The sequence below is a fragment of the Carettochelys insculpta genome, chromosome 21 (genome assembly GCF_033958435.1).
Source record: "Carettochelys insculpta isolate YL-2023 chromosome 21, ASM3395843v1, whole genome shotgun sequence".
In the NCBI taxonomy this organism is placed as follows: domain Eukaryota; kingdom Metazoa; phylum Chordata; order Testudines; family Carettochelyidae; genus Carettochelys; species Carettochelys insculpta.
The window spans coordinates 7,287,546-7,306,481 of NC_134157.1; the positions used below are offsets into that span (position 1 = coordinate 7,287,546).

An 18,936-nucleotide genomic window follows, 5' to 3' on the forward strand; every position below is an offset into this window, starting at 1 on the left:
TCATTTGCTTCTGTTGGCTTAATTGAACTAAAAAGAGACCTGTTACCTGGACTGAAATTGTGGCTCCACTGAAGTGAATGGCAAAACTATCATTGACTCAAATGGAGGCATGATTTTACTCTTCATATGAAACAAACAGTTAAAGCAGGCACAGGTAATGAAATGGATACACCTGCCAAAAATGTCTACTTCATTCTTTGTAACAGATTGAATGTGAAACCTTCATCACTCACAAGTCAGTTATCCTCTCCATGAACCAGTTTACTCATTGTTAAAACCAGCTTGATGCCAGTATCTCACAGAATGCATTAACTATTGGTTAATGTAAATAATAGGGCTCATTATTTGTTAATTACTGGTTTGAGTAAATAATAAGGTTCAACTTATTAACAATTGTAAATGCTTTAAGATCCTAGGATGAAAAATACTAAGTAAGTGAAATGCAGACTTATGCTCCTGAATTTGTTTATTAGACCCATCCACTAACAGTGGGGCTAGAAACCCTTTGCTAATAGTTCCCCCTGTCTCTCTCCAAAGAAGCTCCTGCACTAGCACTTGCTTCTAGAGAAGCACAGGGCACTAAAGTTCAAGTTTCCACATTTAGGACCACTTTTTGCTCAGATGAGCAGCTCTAAAGTTCCATCATAGGTTGTCATGGTGGAAAAAGCAGTAGGTTTATGGACAAACATTCCCTGTCTCAGCAACAACCTGGGGGTCAGAGAAATCACAAGGAGCATCATGTGCCTGTGAGCAGATGTTCACCTCTTACTTTTTCAAACTGGAAGCAAACTACAGCCCCAGCATAACTCCACTGGTTAAAAAGGCGTGTTACACGAGAGATGACTCTTGGGTTAAAGTCTTTGGTCTGCCTAGTCATGCACACATGTGCAATACGAATCCTGTAAGCAGACATGGGTGTCTGAACTGATTAAGGATTTGCTATTACAAGTTTAAAAATGAGTACAAAGTGAGTTTAACAGTTACTGATTCAGAACAGCAATCATTTATACTTACATTTACATGAATGCAAGGGAATGAAAAAAATCGAGCCCTCCAAGTTGCGAGAGAAGGCAAGTACAGGTTGAACTTCTCTAGTCTGGCACTCTTTGGTCTGGCAACATCTGTGGTCCAGCAGGATTTTAGTTAGCTGGATGTCCACTTATTATGGGTGTGGCCACGTTTCCCATGGCCCCATAAAGTTTGTTTACAGCCACTTGTCCTAGCTCTCAGGGTTCTGTGCTGTTATTTAGCTCTAATTTGCCCCAAATGTCTTCTAAGAGACCAGCAAGCAGTGAGAGTTGGCTGTTAGACAATATTGACCTCCTGTGGTACACAGCAGATTCTCTTGTTCAGCACCAGTTAGGTTCCAAGCGTGCCAGACTAGAGAGGGTCAACCTGTATTGGGCATAGTTTGTTGTATGAAGTTTATAGCACAAAGATGATGTTCCCATAACTACACTTTTCAGTGGAATGGATTCAATAGCTTGTATCAAGACAAGCCTTGCAGCAGCCTATTTAAGATGCATTTGCATCCAAATGGTGAACAGTGGAGAAATGCTGTTATCACCTGCCATGGCTGACTCCATCCAGATTAAAGCTTTTGAAGATAAAAACCACCTACATATATGTTACTTGGAATTCAGAATCTCTGCCATATCCTTAGAGGCACTGAAATTTTCATGGATCATTAAAGCAAACAAACAAACAAAAAATCTCCAGTCATCTAGATCTATAATTTGTGTGGCACAAAATACAGCATTGCAAAGAATGAGATAGCATCAGCTCAGTGGAAATTAATGAAGTTGCCTCAATGAAGAGTCTGAAGATCAGATGTACTCAGTACGTTCTTGCCTAACCAGGCCACACAACACAGTCCCATAACAATATCTGTTTATATTTAAACCATGCATATCAAGCAGTAGCCACATGAATGGACGTTTGATAACAAGAAGATTAAAACAGGTCTGAGATAGTCAGGAAATGAACAGGGTTCCCCCTGCCTTTGCTTCCTCTTTTTCAGTTTTATCCTCCTCATTATTATTTTACACACATACATTTGACATCAGAGTCTGGTAATGCTTTTATTCCACGAGACAGGCTTTTTCTGCACAATACCTGGATCGTAAGCATTCCAGAGCAGAGCTGCATGAATAACCCATTTTTCAGTTTGGGTCAACTCCATATTAAAATGTTTTCCCATTTTTGGATGAAATAAAAAAGTTAAAAAAAATGTGTCAGGACAATCAAAATATCTATTTGGACCTAAAACTTTTTAAAACAATTAAATAGAAGTAAAATACAAAATGAAAAATAATTTAATATAAAAATGGCCCTTTCTGCAAATATTAAACCTAAACATTGAGATTTTGAGGCTGTTTCTTTCTTTCTGGATTAAAACAATAGGCAAATTCAACATAATTTATAACAGTGCTTTTTCTGTGCAGTACTGAGTACCAGCACCTTGGCAGCCCCAGCTGAAGAGATTGGCTGGGGTGGAGGGGAGCTGGCCGAGTACTGGCTTTTTTTTTGTTTTTGTTTTTGTTTTTGACAAAAAAAGCACCGAGTCACAACATTCTTTGTTGACCTAAACATGTTTCATTCCCAAAATTTCACACAGCTCTATTCTAGACCACGTGACAGGGGAGGTACTGTTCACCTACAGGTTTGAGTAGTAAAGTACTTAAGGGCTCAGAAACCTCGCAGAATTTAGGGACATGCAAGCCTGTTGATGTGGGTGGAGGGGGGATGATGACAATGGGGCAGTTGCCCCAGGATCCGTGATACAAAAGGGCCCAGACCTCCTGCCTGCCACCACTGCCACTGTGATAGCAGCAGCAGTGAGAGCCCCAAGCCTTTAAGTCACTGCTGGTGCATTGCATGGCACTCTCGGGGCAGCCCTGAGATCTGGTACATTATTGGTCCATCCCTGCCCTTTCTGACCAAGGCCTTGCTCCTTGAGGGGCATAGAGCAGCCCCCTTCCTCCTTGCCCAGGGGCTTAGCGAGGCTGTTGGCTTCGCTGGGGACATACAGGCAACTTTATCCCTATCATAGTATACAAATAGTACATTACATAACATACATACCTATGGAGGCATTTGATTGAGTTCACCAACAGGATGGCTGGTATAACTCGGTTTCCTGAGGTGCACTGGCCCTTTGTTATACATAAATAACTTCTCCTCTCCACACGTTATCAAAAAACAAGAACTGTATCACCAACCAAGAGTCATTTAGAAAAGCGAGGGGTACATAAATCCATGGATCCAGATTGTCTGTGTCTACACTACCACCCTCCTTTGAAGGAAGGATGGTAATTAGGGTGTTGGGAGTTTACTAATGAAGTGCTGCCCTGCATACACAGCACTTCATTAAGCAAATTCCACCCCGTGGCAATTGTGAAGTTTTAAAGTTCGAGGTACTGGCTCGCGTCTAGCTGCGGCTCAGCTGCTGGTACTTTGAAGTGCTGGGGCAACCTTGAAGTCCCTTTACTCCAAAATTTACTCCAAGGGCAAGTCATGCCTGATCAATCTGATTAGCTTCTATAATGAGGTAACTAGCTCTGTGGGCATGGGGAAGTCAATGGATGTGACACACCTTGACTTTATCAAAGCTTTTGATACAGTCTCTCACAACATTCTCTCTCATAAGTTAAGGAAGTATGGATTGAATACATGGACTTTAAGATGGATAGAAAGCTGGCTGGACGGATGGGCCCAATGGATAGTGGTCAGTGACTTAATATCTGGTAGATGGTTGGTTTCATGTGGAGTGCCCCAGAAATCGGTTCTAGGTCCAGTACTGTTCAACATTTTTATTAATGACCTTGATGAGGGGATGGATTGCACCCTCAGCAAATTTGCAGATGACACCTAAGCTAGGGGGCAGGTAGATACATTGGAGGGTAAGGATAGAGTCCAGAGTGACCTGGAAAAATTGGAGGATTGGGCCAAAAGAAATTTGACAAGGTTCAACAAGGAGAAGTGCAGAGTCCTGCACTTGGAAAGGAAGAATTCCAAGCACTGTTACAGGCTGGGGACCAACTGGCTAAGTAGCAATGCAGCAGAAAAGGACCTGGGGATTACAGTGGATGAGAGTCTGGATATGAGTCAGTGTGCCCTTGTAGCCAAGAAGGCAAATGGCATATTGGGGTGCATTAGGAGAAGCATTTCCAGCTGATGTAGAGAAGTCATTATTCTGCTCTACTCGGCACTGGTGAGGCCACAGCTGGAGTACTGCATCCAGTTCTGGGACCCCCACTATAGAAAGGATGTGGACACACTGGATCAGGTTCAGCAGAGAACAACAAAATTGATAAGGGGTTGGAGAACATGAGCTATGAGGACAGGCTGAGCGATTTGGGCTTATTTAGTTTGCAGAAGAGAAGAATGAGGGGAGATTTAATATCAGCCTTCAACTTCCTGAAAGGGGGTTCTACATAGGATGGAGAGAGACTCTCAGTTGTGACAAATGGCAGAACAAGGAGCAATGGTCTGAAGTTACAGACAGAGTGGTGTCAGTTGGATATTAGGAAAAACTCTTTCACCAGGAGGGTGGTGAAGCACTGGAATGCATTACCTAGAGATGTAGTAGAACCTCCATCCCTTGAGGTTTTTAAGTCCCAGTTTGACATAGTCATGGCTGGGATGATTTAGCTGGGGTTGATCCTGCTTTAGGCAGGGAGCTGGACTAGATGATCTCCTGAGGTCCCTTCCAGCCCTAGAATTCTGTGATTCTGTGATTCTATGAAGTCCAAGCTTCTAAAATACAGATCAAGGATCCCTTTTCCCCATATAATGAGATTAGCCAGCTTCAGTGTCTTTGTATTTTCATTCTGTCTTTGAGCCCTTAGGGAATCACATTTTTCAAGCTTTCCTCTGCAACCCTGAGAGACAGAAACTTACCTTTATAAAAATGATGGATAAGATTTTCTTATAATCACCTGACTCCAGAAGCTGAGCCTTTCAGACAATTAATATTGCAGGACTTGTGACACAAATCGCAAGAGGTAGCAATATGAATTTCAACTAAAATTTATCCTAAGACACCTAGACATGCAGGGTACTTGGCCCTTGCTGTTATGCTTTGTGTCTCACCAAGCTTATGAGGCATAATTGCATCCAGTATAGTTGCGCAACCTGCTGTTTGATAATATATTGGTAGGTTTTATGGGCCAGATTTTCAGTTATAGTGAGGTTACCTTCTACTGCTCTGCCAGCGTAAGGGGGACTTAAGGTGAGCACATGTTATATTTACACACACTTGAAGGCCCCTTTATGTTGCCAGAACAATTCAAAAGAGGCCTCATTGTAATAAGAATTAGGCCCAATGTACCTAGTAGTGGAGAATCAGTGTCCTGGAATGTACATTCTTAGTCCCTCCTGCTCATTTCAGCAAAGTAAGCAAGATTCGGCTCACAATTTACACAGTGAGAAAAAAAGTGTTTCACATATACATAGCCCTTCTCCATACAGTCTCACTTCTTCTGTTCTTCTATGGCTCAGAACCTGCAAATGCTTCCATGAACTCAGATTTGGTAGCAAGGCTGTGCCTACACGAGACATAGAAGTCGACCACTGATATGCAATTTTAGTTATGCTGATTGCGTAGCTCAAATTGATTTATCTGCAGTTGACTTCCATGTCTACCCACACAGCAGAAGGTTAATGGTAGCATTTCTCCCTTTGACTTTCCTTATTCCTCACCGCTTGTGAAGAGCACAGGTGTCGACTTTGACCCTGAGAGTGTCATTCTGTGTGTGCACGAAATGACACCTTGGAAGATTGACCCTGAGCACTTCGATCTTCTGCAGTAGTGTGCCTGTAGCCTTAAAGTTAAGAACATTTGTAAGCATTTGCAGGATCGGGCCCTATGACGGCACAGTTGTAGTTGGTTTTCTCAACAAAAGAAAGAACACCTACTTTGTAACAGCTCCTCCTTCAGCTCGGTGGGTCTTGTGCTTTTTGGTGAATTATTTACATCCAAGGCTAACAACAGCTAACAGTTTAGACACCAGCATGCTACTTGCGAGCCACTCTCATTGTTGGCTAGCACATGAAAAAGAAAGGAGACCAGATTCCATAGTCTCTGCTGCCCCTCCTAGGCTACGTCTAGACTGTAGCCCTAAGTCAGGATAATTGACGCAATTTATGCAATGCAAATTGCATAAATTATTTCGAGTTACCTTATTTCAAACTTGGTGCCATTTAAGTTCAAAATAAGGGGCTATTTTGAGGTTTCTGCTACCCCTGTAGCGACAAGGGGTAGCAGAAACGGAATACCATGCTCAAAATAAATGCGCTATTTCAAGCGCAGATTTGCCATTTTGGGATGTTAGTATCCCAAAATAGCAAAAATAGTCTAGACGTAGCTCAAGTGATTTGGGCAGGACAAACCCTACCACCAATATCAGTCCTTCTCCTGTGCTGGATAGATAGTAGATGGGAGAATGAGGGGAGCCCAGTCCTGCCCTCCACTCTAGCCTCCAGACCAGGATAGCAGCTGCCTGCAATATCTCAAGTATTTGCTACCTGACAGCTCTGATTTCCTGGGCCACTTCTCCACAACAGTTCCCAGCACCCTCCTTATAGTAGGCTGTTTCCTCTGGTACCTGCATATGCTGGCTCCTCTCAGATTCTCCACAGCTCCTTTTCTCATCAACTCCCCATACACACTGAGCTACCAGAAGAGGAGCCCTTTCTAACCTGTCTCAACTGGTTCTTAATTGGCCTCAAGTGTTCTGATTAGCCTGACTCACTGGCCTTTGAAAATCTCCTAATTGGTTCCAGGTGCTTTAATTGGTTTGATTGCCCTGATTGATTCTGGCAGGTTTCTTCTAGTGCTAGATAGCCTTTGTTTGCCCTGAGAACAGGGATTTATTTAATCTGGGGCTAATATAGTCCCCTTCTACTACTGTCTTATAAGGACTGTGACTGTAGAACCGACTTCCGTTCTTTGAAACATTCATGAATCCAGGCTGCGTTCCTCTGGGCAGTATCTACCGTCTCCCTCCACACCTTAGGGGAGCAGTGGGTGCTGCCCAGGGTTCTCTGCTCAGTGTACCTTTCTGGCTCCCTGGTTTTAGCTCTATGACCTCCACACCCAGCCCAGCTTTTCTTTTTAGTTTTCCACTGAATTTATTTGGGAACTGTGTTCTCAGTGGATCCCCCGCTCTCAAGGGGGATCTAGTAGCTATGGGTGGACTTGCGCCTCACCACGTTCTTGGTCCTCAACAGGACCACTCACCTATAGGTGCAGTGACTGTGGGGACTACTTTCATTCCTTGCTCCTTTCATGCATCTTGGCAGAGCTCCTATGGCCAGCATCCACTGGCTCCCTCAACACCTTTGGGGAGCAGTGGGTGCTCTCTGGGGCCCTCTGCTTGGCGTCCCCCTCCTGCTCCCTCGTTTTGGTCCTACGACCTCCACGCCCATCCCGGTTTTCATTTCAGTTGTTCCCTGAAATCATTTAGGGTCAGTGTTTTTAGTGGTTTCCCCCTTTTAAAGGGAACTTGTAGCTGGGGGAGGGTGAGGGTGACTCACACCCAACCACATTCTCGGTCCCTAATAGGACCACTCTCCTGTAGCTCTGGCCTGACTCCATCACAAAATTTTTTAAAAAAAAGATTGTGGCTAAATTTATTTTTCTAGAGAGGTCACAGGAACATTTCTCTTTATATTGGGGTGGGAAACTTGAAAAAATGAAAAATGGACCTAAGTTACTTGACAACGTCTCTTTAACTATCTTAAGAATTACTGAAGACATAATCATCAACACCAAAGGATATGTTTCTAGCACATCGGTATTTATTTAATATATAATTTTGTTATGAAATTCTAGATAAGCAGGCTATCCATTGTGTACTATTTAAGCATCCGGTAGGTATCAGTTATTGAGGTCCCTTCCAGCCCCAGAATTCTCTGACTCTGACATTGAGAAAGTTTTAAGAAATATGCAGAGATATGTTTTGTTACCTATCAGTTAATCCTGTATCAATATATTTTAAGAGTCAGAGGGGATTTATTCAATATACAGTAACTTCCTTATGAAATCTAAATTAAATACATATTGGGGAAGCTTATTTTTTCTGATGAGCACAGCCCAAAACAGCTGGAGACTTCTTATTAATGATTCATATACAATCATATACATTTCCAGAAGTACATTTTCAAAGCAACTTGTCTTGCTGAGCAACTACAATTAAAGTAATGAGAGTTTACAAAACTACAAGCAATGTAAATGTGAGCTTGAAACCCTCTAGATCAGCAATTGATCTGATCTAGTATGGCATTTCCTGCATTACCGTGCAGAGACGGTGAAATCATTCTGTTTGCACAGAGAGTCAGAACCATTCCTGTATACCACACACAGCCACAAAATAGAAGATGAGTCTGAAATGGTAATTCATCCTTGCCAGTGGTGCTATGTAGGGGGAATTACATCCAGTGAGTTACCCATATTTTAAGATACTCCTGTAACGTCTTCGATCCATGGGTGGAATAAATTGTGTTATGTGCACCAAGGCTTGTTCAGATGTGCACTGCCAATAGAAGCACATGTCACCAGCTGTGGATTGCCAGGGAAGCTCTGCTAATCAGTTGGGAGGCACCTGAATCTCTCCAGGGCAGCTGCCCAAGAGCTCAGTTTACAGGGAACAGTGGCTGAGAGAGATATTTACATGCTGATATGCATGTATCTGAAATGCTGCATATTCATCCTCATACATCGCAGAGTGCATTGGTTTCAGTGGAACTTCAATACAATTTTTCTCTTTTATAAAAAACACAGAAAATGAATGCAAACAAAATAGGTAATTACCAAAGAACAGCCATACTAGATCAGACCAAAGCTCCACCGAGCCCAGAATCCTGCCTCTGATAGTGGCCAGGGCTAAGTGCTTCAGAAGGAATGAACAAAACTGTGATCAGTCCCCTGTTGTCCAGCCCCAGCTTTTGGCACTGTATTCTTCTGGCAAGGTGAGGTAATGCTAAGGCTGAGACTGTAAACATGTGAGGAAGTTCAGATGGGCTTCCTGTGGGCAACACAACTTGTCCAGGCTGCACACAAAGCTATGGCCAGGTAGATCTATACTAGACCTTAAAGTTGATTGTAGATTCACAATTCCAACTACAGCAGTTGTGTAGCTAGAATCAACCTATCTATGATCAACTTGCCAGGCTGTCCTCACTGAGACGGGTCAACAGAAGAAACTCTCCCAATGACTTCCCTTTCTCCTCGCAAGATTGAGAAGTACGGGGTCAATTGTCAGCCCCCGTGAGTTCAATTTTGCACATCCCCACAAGGCACCTGAAATCAAATCCTGCAAGATCCACCCTGACCGGGCTGATCTACCAGGTAGTATAGATGCATCCTAGGTCTATACTAGCTACCACTTCTGTCAGTGGATTGGGTATTTGTAGCTGCATACCACAGTGAAAAGCAAGTTGTGCCCACACTGCAACGTGTAGCTCCCTGGGTCTGTGAAAGGCTCTGGCAGGAGGGAGGCAGAGGAGAAAGCATCCCTTCCCCCACTTCCCTCCTACCACAGCCCTTTCCTTTCATGGGAGTCATTCCTGCAGAGAAGAAGGGCTCCAGAAGCAGAGCGCAGACAGAATCTTCTCCCACCTCCCCAGCCATTAAGCGTGGTCTGGGAAGACATTATCAGTGGGGAGCTGCTACAGACTTCCCCCATTGCTGGAGTCTTTACCTGCAGTGGGAAATGGTTCCAGCAGCTGGGAGGCTACATGGCTGAAAAATGGACTTGTAGACAGGAAAGCATGGCTTGGGCATGGAGGGAGCTGCGCAAACATACCCACACCCTTTAGGCATCGCTGTATGCTACTTACCAAAACCATGCCTCACCATCTGCACTGCTGGTTATAACTTTACTGGGTAGCCAGCCACCTAAACAGAGACTCCCCCCATCTTTTGCCAAAAGAAGAGTGCAGAGGAGACATAGCGTCTCACATGTCACTGCCTGTATACATGAGGGCTGAGTTAGGATTGCTGGAACTAGGAACTGCCTGACTGCTGCCCGAATGTTGCATTAATCTTGGTTTCGTACTGATGACATACAGCCAGCTACATACGCGCACACACTCCCCTCTCTTGATTCTACTTGATATCTAGCAAGGTGCACATTTCAATGACAAGAGCTAAGTCAAGCACACTGCTTGCAAGCCTGAGCAGCTGGTCCATGCACTGACTAGTTGTTCTGTGGGGTGTGGAAAAGAATCCAGCTGCCTGGCTCTAATGTGGCTGCGGAGATGTTCTGTGAAGGCTGTTGGTTGAAGCAGCCTTGCTGGTCCTTTCTGATTGTTGCAGATTGGAGCAGAGCAAGAGCCGTCCCACTCTGCCATAGCTCCATTCCCACCCACTCTGCTACTCCCACTTCTCAAACACTGCTGCCCCCATGCACAGCAGAATTGCAGAGCTTCCACTGCCAGGCGAGCACAGGCAGGAGCTAAGCTCCAAAGCGAGGAAGCACAAGTGGGATTTGCCCTGTTTTGAGCAGTGGGGTAGATAATAATGCTGTTTGTGGGGATCTAGCTGTAAATGGACATCTGCTCACATAAGCAACAACCACTGAGATTGCAAAACCAGAATTAACATGGAGGATATTTGCTCTTTAAATGCCCAATCAATGGACTAAGAAAGAATGCTTCTGGACAATAAGGGAAGAGAGGAACTGATAGAGATGGTGCAAATAGATCAATAAGCTATTGATTCTAATTCAAATTCAGGAAAGCATTCCCCGCTTAAGCGCTTTCTGAACAAGGGTGTCCACTTCTTTCCTCACTCCCTTCCCCGGACTCTTTCAGGTTAAGTGCTGAAGCACATAAAAGTTCGTTATCACCTTTCAAAGAAGTGACTGTCAATGGGAGGAAACCACTCCAGAGTGACAGAGTTGGAGGTTCGGTCCACGATCTGCGGGGCGATAGCAATTGGGGCAGGTTTCTTGGCAGGCTGCCAGCTCTGGTACACCAGGTCCAAGTAGCAGTGCATTCTCGCCATCTGATTGGGCGTGAAGGAATTGGTGCAGTCGTCATCTGAAAGCCAACAAAGCGAGAGATAAAGAGAGAGATGAGAGAATTATGAGCTGGTGAATGTGAGCTCCCCAAGCTCCTTGCAGATGCCAGGATGGGCTCTCCCTGCTCTCCGGAGTTAATGGTCTGCGAACAAATTAATGCAGTCATCACTTCTGGAGACAGGTGAAAGGAAACAGATGTTTCAAAAAAAACCTCCTCTCTTGCTATGGCCTGGGGACAAACAGGAAGATCCTGAAGGTCACCCCAAGAAGGGCAGTGATGCCTAGAGGTGTGAAAGGAGCCAGAAAGCCTGAGTGCAGCACCTTCTGGCCACAGCTGGGCCTACGACTGAATCGCTGGAAGTGGAATAAGGTTTTGTCTTTAAAGAAATGCAGGCAGGGAATGGAACAAAAGCACAATTTAGTGCATGAGTCTTCCCCATTCCTTCCTTAGGCCACCTCCATTTCTTCTCTAGCTCCCTGTCTGGTTGGACTGGCTCCCCACATATCCTCAGCCTCCATGTCTTCCCTTTCCTATCATGCTGGCTCTGTGCTAGGCCCTAGGGGGAAGATAAAGTCCCATAAGGTTTTAGGTGGGACCAAGGGAGCATGGGAGGGAGATACCTGCCCTGAGGAAATACAGAACCATATGCACCAAGAAAGGGAGATTCTCTCTCCACTTCTGGTCTCCTGTGAGGGAGAGGGGCAGATGTCAGACTTTGTCTTGTCCTCCGAAGATACATGGAATAAATAAATTTATTGGGCTTGTCCCCAAAGGTAGAAAACTGGGGAGCAGCCATTTGTCACCCCTCAGAGACCCAGAAGGAAGTAGATGTGTTAGAAGAGACAGCCACTACAGTTGTCAACAGTAAGCTCTGGGTCTGCAGAAGGGTGGATGGAGGTAGGCTATGGGAAAACAGGTGCCTGTGAGGTAAATGCACAGAGATTAATTTGAGCTCCCTTTTCAGGAAACTAGTATTCATAAAAAGCAGGCTAAGTTAGAGGGAGTGCAAGGTTTTTCATGTGGTCTTCAGATCAAGAGTGGTTGCCTTTCCCCACTTCCTAAAGATATACTTTTAGTCACAGACAAGGTGAAATGGGAAATTCACACTGGATGAGGTAACGCAGGGGCAGGCTAGAGGAGGCCCACCTCCAGATCAGGCCTGACAAGCCTTTTAATCTGGCTCACAACTAGACCCCAGGCCTGCAGAGTAGGGAGAGTTTCAGGGACTGCCCCCTGCAAAATCTTTCAGCTCCCACTGGCCAGTTTCTGGCCAATAGGGGCTGAGAGATTTTATTCAGGGCAGAGGGCAGCGTGTGAAACTTGCCAATGGGAACAGCAAGATTTTGCTGGAGACGGGGGCAGCGCAGCACAATTTCTCAGCCCCCATTGGTCAGTTTCCAGCCAATAGGAGCTGACAGATTTTGCTAGGGGGGTTAGAGCACCCAAACTGCCCATCCCCACAGGTGCAGAGGGCCACATGGAACAGCCAGTGAGCTGGGGCAGCTACCAGGCAAGGCAGCCTGATTCAGAGTTTAGGTGGCTGGGACCTGCCTAGCTAAGTGCTTCCGGCCTAGACTCTGTCTCTGTTGCTGCATCCCAATTCCCTCCCAGCCCCTGCACCCCATCCATAGCCCTCCTCCCCAGGCTAGAATCCTCTCCTGTATCCATACTGGACCCTGCACCCAAATTCCCTGCCCCAGGTCACCACTCAAATGCTCTGCAGCCTCCTCCCCTCAACCCAAGGTCACAGCTCCCTCTTATACCTGTCACCCTCCCCTACATCCCTCCACTAGAATCCTCTCCTGAACCCATAGCCCACCCCAGAGCCTACACCCCAATCCTCTGCCCCAGGTCATAAGCCACTCCTTCACCCATCTCCCTCTCAGACCCCACACACTCTCCTACATCACAGACCTCTCCTCTGTGCTCCCTTTTGCACCCAACCGCCATCCCAGACTCTGCACCTCCTCCTTAGAAACATGCAGCCCTTGACCACTTACCAAAATCTCAGAGTGCCCTCCATCAAAAATTATTGCCTACCCAGATCTGATATTTCCTTTTGTCCTTACACGCTGTGAATCTGTGAAATATGCTCTTGTGGCTTTAGCAGTAAGCTGGAACTCAGCAAATCTGAATTTAATAGAATTGGTCACATTTTTTTAACTGAAAATCTTTCCTGGTTGTATCAAAAATCATTTTTTCACTGGCAAAAAGTTAGTTTCAATAATTTTAAATTATCTAGTCAGGAGAATACAAACAAAAATGCTATTAAGTTTTGAAACATCTACTTGAAATTAAAATTTCCTTTCAAAACGTCGATTCAGAGTGAAATGTTCCCTTTCAGCAAATTGTCAGTGGTGAAATCTGCTGTTTTGAGATTTGATTACAAACTTTTCAGAATGTTTCATTTCATGAGAACATTTGACGTTTCAACTTCCTGGCCTGAATCAGTCATCTTGAAATGTTGACACTTCCTAGGACAGGAGTATTTGTTTTTTTAAACGGCTCTGCAGCCATGCCACACATTTCCAGGGTGATCCAGGGTAAATCACATGATCATCTGCTTTTCCACAGCCATAAATGGTACATATTACCTTATTACCATAGTACTGGATTTTTCCTCTGCTTCCAGTCTTTGGTGTATTCCTTCCTACAACCCCTCTAGTAGGTAGGGATTTACAGATTCCCATTTTATAGATGTACAGTGAGACCAAATGAACTATCCAAGGTCCCGCTGGAGGTCTCTGGTGGAGCAGGGAACTGAAGATTCTCTCTCCCTTTCTGGTCTCCTTTGAGGGAGAGTGGCGGATGTCAGACTTTGTCTTGTCTTCTCTGAAGATAACTGCCAGGCAGCTCCCTTGATCTCTATCCTTGCTCTTGATTGAACCTTGCTCATTTAGATCAAAGCTCTCGGAAACAAGGATTCTGTGTCTTGCTACGTATATAGAGTGTATCTAGCACAACAAGGCTTCAATCTGCTATGGTGCCATTATGGTTTTGCACGGCTCTTGGGTATTCCATTTGTATGGTGATGAGTTCCTGAGGCCAGTTGGGTTGTTTGCTTGGCTATGTGAATAGTTTGCCAGCAGGCTATTTTGGGGATTAGTTATATTATTTGTAGCTGTCCCCATGCCTTCAGATCTGAGCACTTTGGATCACACCAGAAATAAGAGAACAAGAAAATGTTCTAAAGAAAAAGTGAACTTGCTGGCTTCAAGGGCTTTTTCGCACCTTGGCCTCAAGCCACAGATTAAGTGGGGGATGCTTTGATTGGAAGCTATGGTTCAGTTCCAGCCCCAAACCATTCCAGGAGGTGTTTTGCAGGAATTAATGCCACAAGCATGGGAAAAGGAACATATCCTCTCCAATGCATCTCTTTTGCTAATTCCATAGGGAAACTGACTTCCCCTCCTCAAAGAAACAAACAAAGGGGGCAGGTGCAGTTGGTTTGTAAGTACTGAATCCCAGCGGACAGCTCAAAGCTGCTGTGTACATGCACGGAGATGCTTTAATCCTTGGATTTCCTCAATAATTATTGACAATCAATCCTTGAACATCCTGTAAAAGCCATAAATATTCCTCAAGGAATCCCAGAAGTGCACAAGAGACTTTGAATAGTCACCATAAAGGAACAATAAAATATAGACAGGACTCAGTGTGGAACAATAGCAGAGGAGGAAGATGACATGCAGGCTAGCCTGAAGCCCAAGTATATCTCTAAGTTGCTCTTTTGTGGGGGAGGGGCGAGAGAGTCATCAGGGATCAGGAAAGGCTCACAAATCCACAGGCGGTATAATAACCAGAGCAATGAAAGAGATTTCATTAGACTACTGATCCCACTGAACTCAGTGGCAGAATTCCACGGTAGTGGCCCTGGGGAAGTAAAGTTGTGTTTATCTGGAGACAACATGGCTCTGTTTGACAGGTGAGATAATGCAAATCTATCCTCCTGCTTTTAGCTCCTCTGAATTCTAAAGAGAGCCAGAGACAGGTGATTTTCTGTATGGGCACATCCTATGGAGACAAAGTACAAGCCAGATAAGATAGACAGGCCAATATAGATATGAGAAAGAGAGAAAGTCAGTCTTTGAGCATGGTATGACCTCAGCCAAGATGCTTCAAAGGTATTTCTACAGTGATTTGATATCCTGATATGATTTTTATTCCACTGGGAACAACAGAAAAGCAAACAGATTCATGCATGAGCTCTAGAGATGCCTATCGTGTTGCTTCACTTCATTTTACAAGAATAAATAGTCGCTTTTATTCACAGCACCAGCACCTCGTTAGTTCTCACTAGCAGATTGGTATCTCCCTGTCCCTGCCTGTCTGGATCAAACCAGGGAGAAGCTGGCCAGGCAAGCTCTCTCTTGAGAGCGCTCTCAGCATGTTGAAACACTCAGGAGCCACCCCAAAAGCTTCCTCCCCTGTCCACAACAGGTGGTAGCTGTATGTAGGTGTGAGATTACCACAGGAATTTAGTGGGCAGGAATAGTTTCCGGCTCCAATCTGTATATCTGCATAACTACAATGTTAGTATACAGGCCAGATCCTGAAAGGTGCACCGCAGGTGCTGAGAAGCTAGGTCACTTTGTGTATACTTGTCCTTGAAACCAGGACTAGGAAAATAAGAGCAGCAGCAGCACCCATTAGATCCCCTGGAATCCAGAGTACACTTATAAATGTCATAAATCAACTCAACCGCTGTCCAAGGGTGATTCTAATCACTTGCTTCTCCACAGATACATTAGCATGTATGGCAATTTGCATGTACAGTTGGTGTTTCTGCCTTCTCTATGACGGTTCCTTAAAGTGGCTGTACAAGGAATAGTTAAGTTTAAGATTTCGTCACAGTTGTTTTAGTAAAAGTCACGGAGAAGTTGTAGGCAAGAACCAAAAATACATAGAAGCCTGCAACCTGTCCCTGACTTTTATTAAAAGGACCAATGACCAAATGGGGTGAAAGGAGGGACAGCACCTACTGCTCTGTGACTGTAGCGATTATCCATATATGACAGCTGAGAGCATGGATCCCCCCGCACCTTGCCGCTCCACCACCACCAGCAGCAGCAGCTTCAAGCTGTGTGGTCTGTTTATGGCTGCTGGGAGGTGTGGGGTCCCCTCACCTCCTGCAGCAGCTGGGAGATACAAAGGGCCCGACAGACAGTTCTAGTTCTGCTATCTGGGGGCTGAAGCAAAGAGGCCAGGGAGGTCTCTGGAAGTCACAAATTCAATGATGTCCACAATCTCTGTGACAAAATCTTACTCTTAGTAGTAGTTTAATTTAACTTTAAGCCACCTGAATCCTGACAGGGTGATGTAAAAGACCCTTGCTGAAACTGAGCATCAGGACCTAGCACTCTGTCGGAGGGGGAAAATATGCTGCCCAGATATCAGTAGCTATCTCCTATCCTCTTCACGAACCAGCTTACTGTCCTTCACTGTCCCTTGAACTGCCAAGGGATAGGGGCAGAGATCCCACCTCCATGTCCTTCCTGAAGAATAAGGGTTCCAGTAGTTCAACACTTGCTCCTGACCAATGTACTGTCTATTTTTTTCCATCCCTGTGCAGAATAAATTTTGTTATGTGCATCAAGGCATGTGTGGATGTGCAGCACCAGCAGAAACACATGCTGCTAGCTCTGGACATTCTGCTAAGCAGCTGGATGCCATTTGAATTTCTTCCGTGTGGCCTCCCAAGAGCTCAGGGCCCAGGTAATGCTACTCCTAACGCTACACTGCAATGTCAGCACTGAGCCAGGCACATTAGTTGAAACAATAGTAAAGAATAAAATTGTCAGACATGGGGAAGAACATAATTTGTTGGGCAAAAGTCAACATAGTTTCTGTAAAGGGAAATCACGTCTTACAAATCTAGTAGAATTCTTTGAAAGGGTTAATAAACATGCAGACAAGGGGGATCCAGTAGATATAGTATACTTAGATTTCCAGAAAGCTTTTCACTAAGTCCCTCACCAAAGGCTCTTGTGTGAATTAGGTTGTCATGGGATAAGAGGGAAGATCCTTTCATGGATTGAGAACTGGTTAAAAGACAGGAAACAAAGAGTAGGAATAAATGGTTAATTTTCTGCATGGAGAAGGATAACGAGTGGTGTTCCCCAAAGGTCAGTCCTAGCACCAATCCTATTCGACTTATTCATAAATGATCTAGAGAAAGGGGTAAGTAGCATGGCGGTAAAGTTTGCAGATGATACTAAACTGCTCAAAATAGTCAAGAATAAAGCAGACTGTAAAGAACTTCAGAAAGATCTCACCAGACTGAGTGATTGGTCAACAAAATGGCAAATGAAATTTAATGTGAATAAATGTAAAGTAATGCACATTGGACAAAATAACCCCAAGTATACATTTAATATGATGGGGGCTAATTTAGCTACAACTAATCAGGAAAGATGTCTTGGGGTTATCCTGGATAGTTCTCTGAAAACATCCACATGGTGTGCAGCAGTGTGTCCCTGGCCTCTGTTTGTCAAAGGCTAGAGATGGATGGCAGGAGACAAGTTGCTTGATCATTGTCTTAGGGGAAGCTGGCACTGGCCACTGTTGGCAGGCAGGATGCTGGGATAGATGGACCTTTGGTCTGACCCAGTAATGGCCATTCTTATGTTCTTAGCCCAAATCACGGGGTAGGATTTGAGCTTTTAAGGATACTCTGAGTCTGAGCTGAACCTAACCCATATCATTTGCCCAGACAACCAACAAATGGTACTAGAGCACACCCCAAGGAGGGTGAACAGGGTCTGATACTCTTTCCATGATATGCTCCTCCAGCGACGCTGGTGGTAACACTGACTACCATGGTCTCCATAAGGGATAGGGAGATAATCGTCAACACTGAAATTTTCAAAGTAAACAAAAGGGGGCTAGGAACCCACATCCAGTGATCCCTCTAAGCTGAGCACCTGGGGAGCTGGCCCGGAGAAATTCAGGTGCCACACAGCTAGTGAGCAGAGCACCCACAGACGTCAGAATTTGTTTATATTGGTGGTGCACATCCATACATGCCTTGATGCATACAACAAAATTTATTCCACTTACTGAAGGAAAACAATAAGAGGGAACACTGCACATTTCCCATTGAAGTTATGGAGGAACTGGTTGCCTACTTTACTTTGGAAGTGGCAGCCTGATTTAAGCCCTGAATCACCAGGTGTGAAAAGTGCCAGTGGAAAAGCAATGAGTACAAACAAGTGTGCCATTTTGGGAAGACAGGGGCAGCAGCCATGTGTACAGCTATGCTGCTCGCTCTTCATCCTGGTCCCCTGACTGTCAGGAAGCAAGGGAAAAGTATGCGTCTTGCACACATACCTCTCATTCCTGGATGGTGAGGGGAGGGGCAGAGGAGCAATTCACCTAATCTATGTACTTTCCTCTCACTCCCTGATAGGCGACCAGCACTTAAGAGCAAGCAGTGTCCTGGTACACACAGCTGCTGCCCCTCCCTGCCCTCCCAAAATGGAACAAATAGTGATGACCCCAGGATCGTGTCTCATCGGCAACAGAATGTAAAAATTAAACCTCCCTCTCTTCCTCCTGCTCCTATCCCCGTCACCCCGGCCAAAGCTTGTGTACCTGCATAGCTCATGAAGTTGCTGTATGGTGTGTTTAGGAAACTGTGCAAACCACATGTGTCATTGCCTGGTCCAGGGTCCCCACACAGCTTGTGCTTTGGCGCAGGGTTGGTGTCACCGCAAAGGTCTCCAGTTTCAAAAGAGGGCTCGGTTTCCATGCACGGGTCACTGCAGGAGAGGATCTCAGAGATTCCCCGGAAGACATGATAGAGGCCCAGGCTGTGCCCGATTTCGTGGATCATGGTGTGTGTGTGGCCAGGGATGCCGTAGAAGGAAGGGTTTAGCACGATGCCACCTGCATGGAGAAAACAAGGAG

The 18,936-nt window shown here is 45.0% G+C and overlaps 1 protein-coding gene across 1 annotated transcript in view; it reads right to left on the reverse strand.

Moving 5' to 3' along the window:
• PAPPA (pappalysin 1) overlaps positions 1–18,936 on the reverse strand; it is a 248,149-nt gene that overhangs the window by 149,576 nt on the left and 79,637 nt on the right. The window contains exons 4-5 of the mRNA XM_075015238.1: positions 18,622–18,915; positions 10,854–11,046 (exon numbers count right to left, since the gene is read on the reverse strand). Of these exons, the coding sequence (XP_074871339.1) occupies positions 10,854–11,046; positions 18,622–18,915 (487 nt within the window). The remainder of the gene's footprint in view (positions 1–10,853; positions 11,047–18,621; positions 18,916–18,936) is intronic.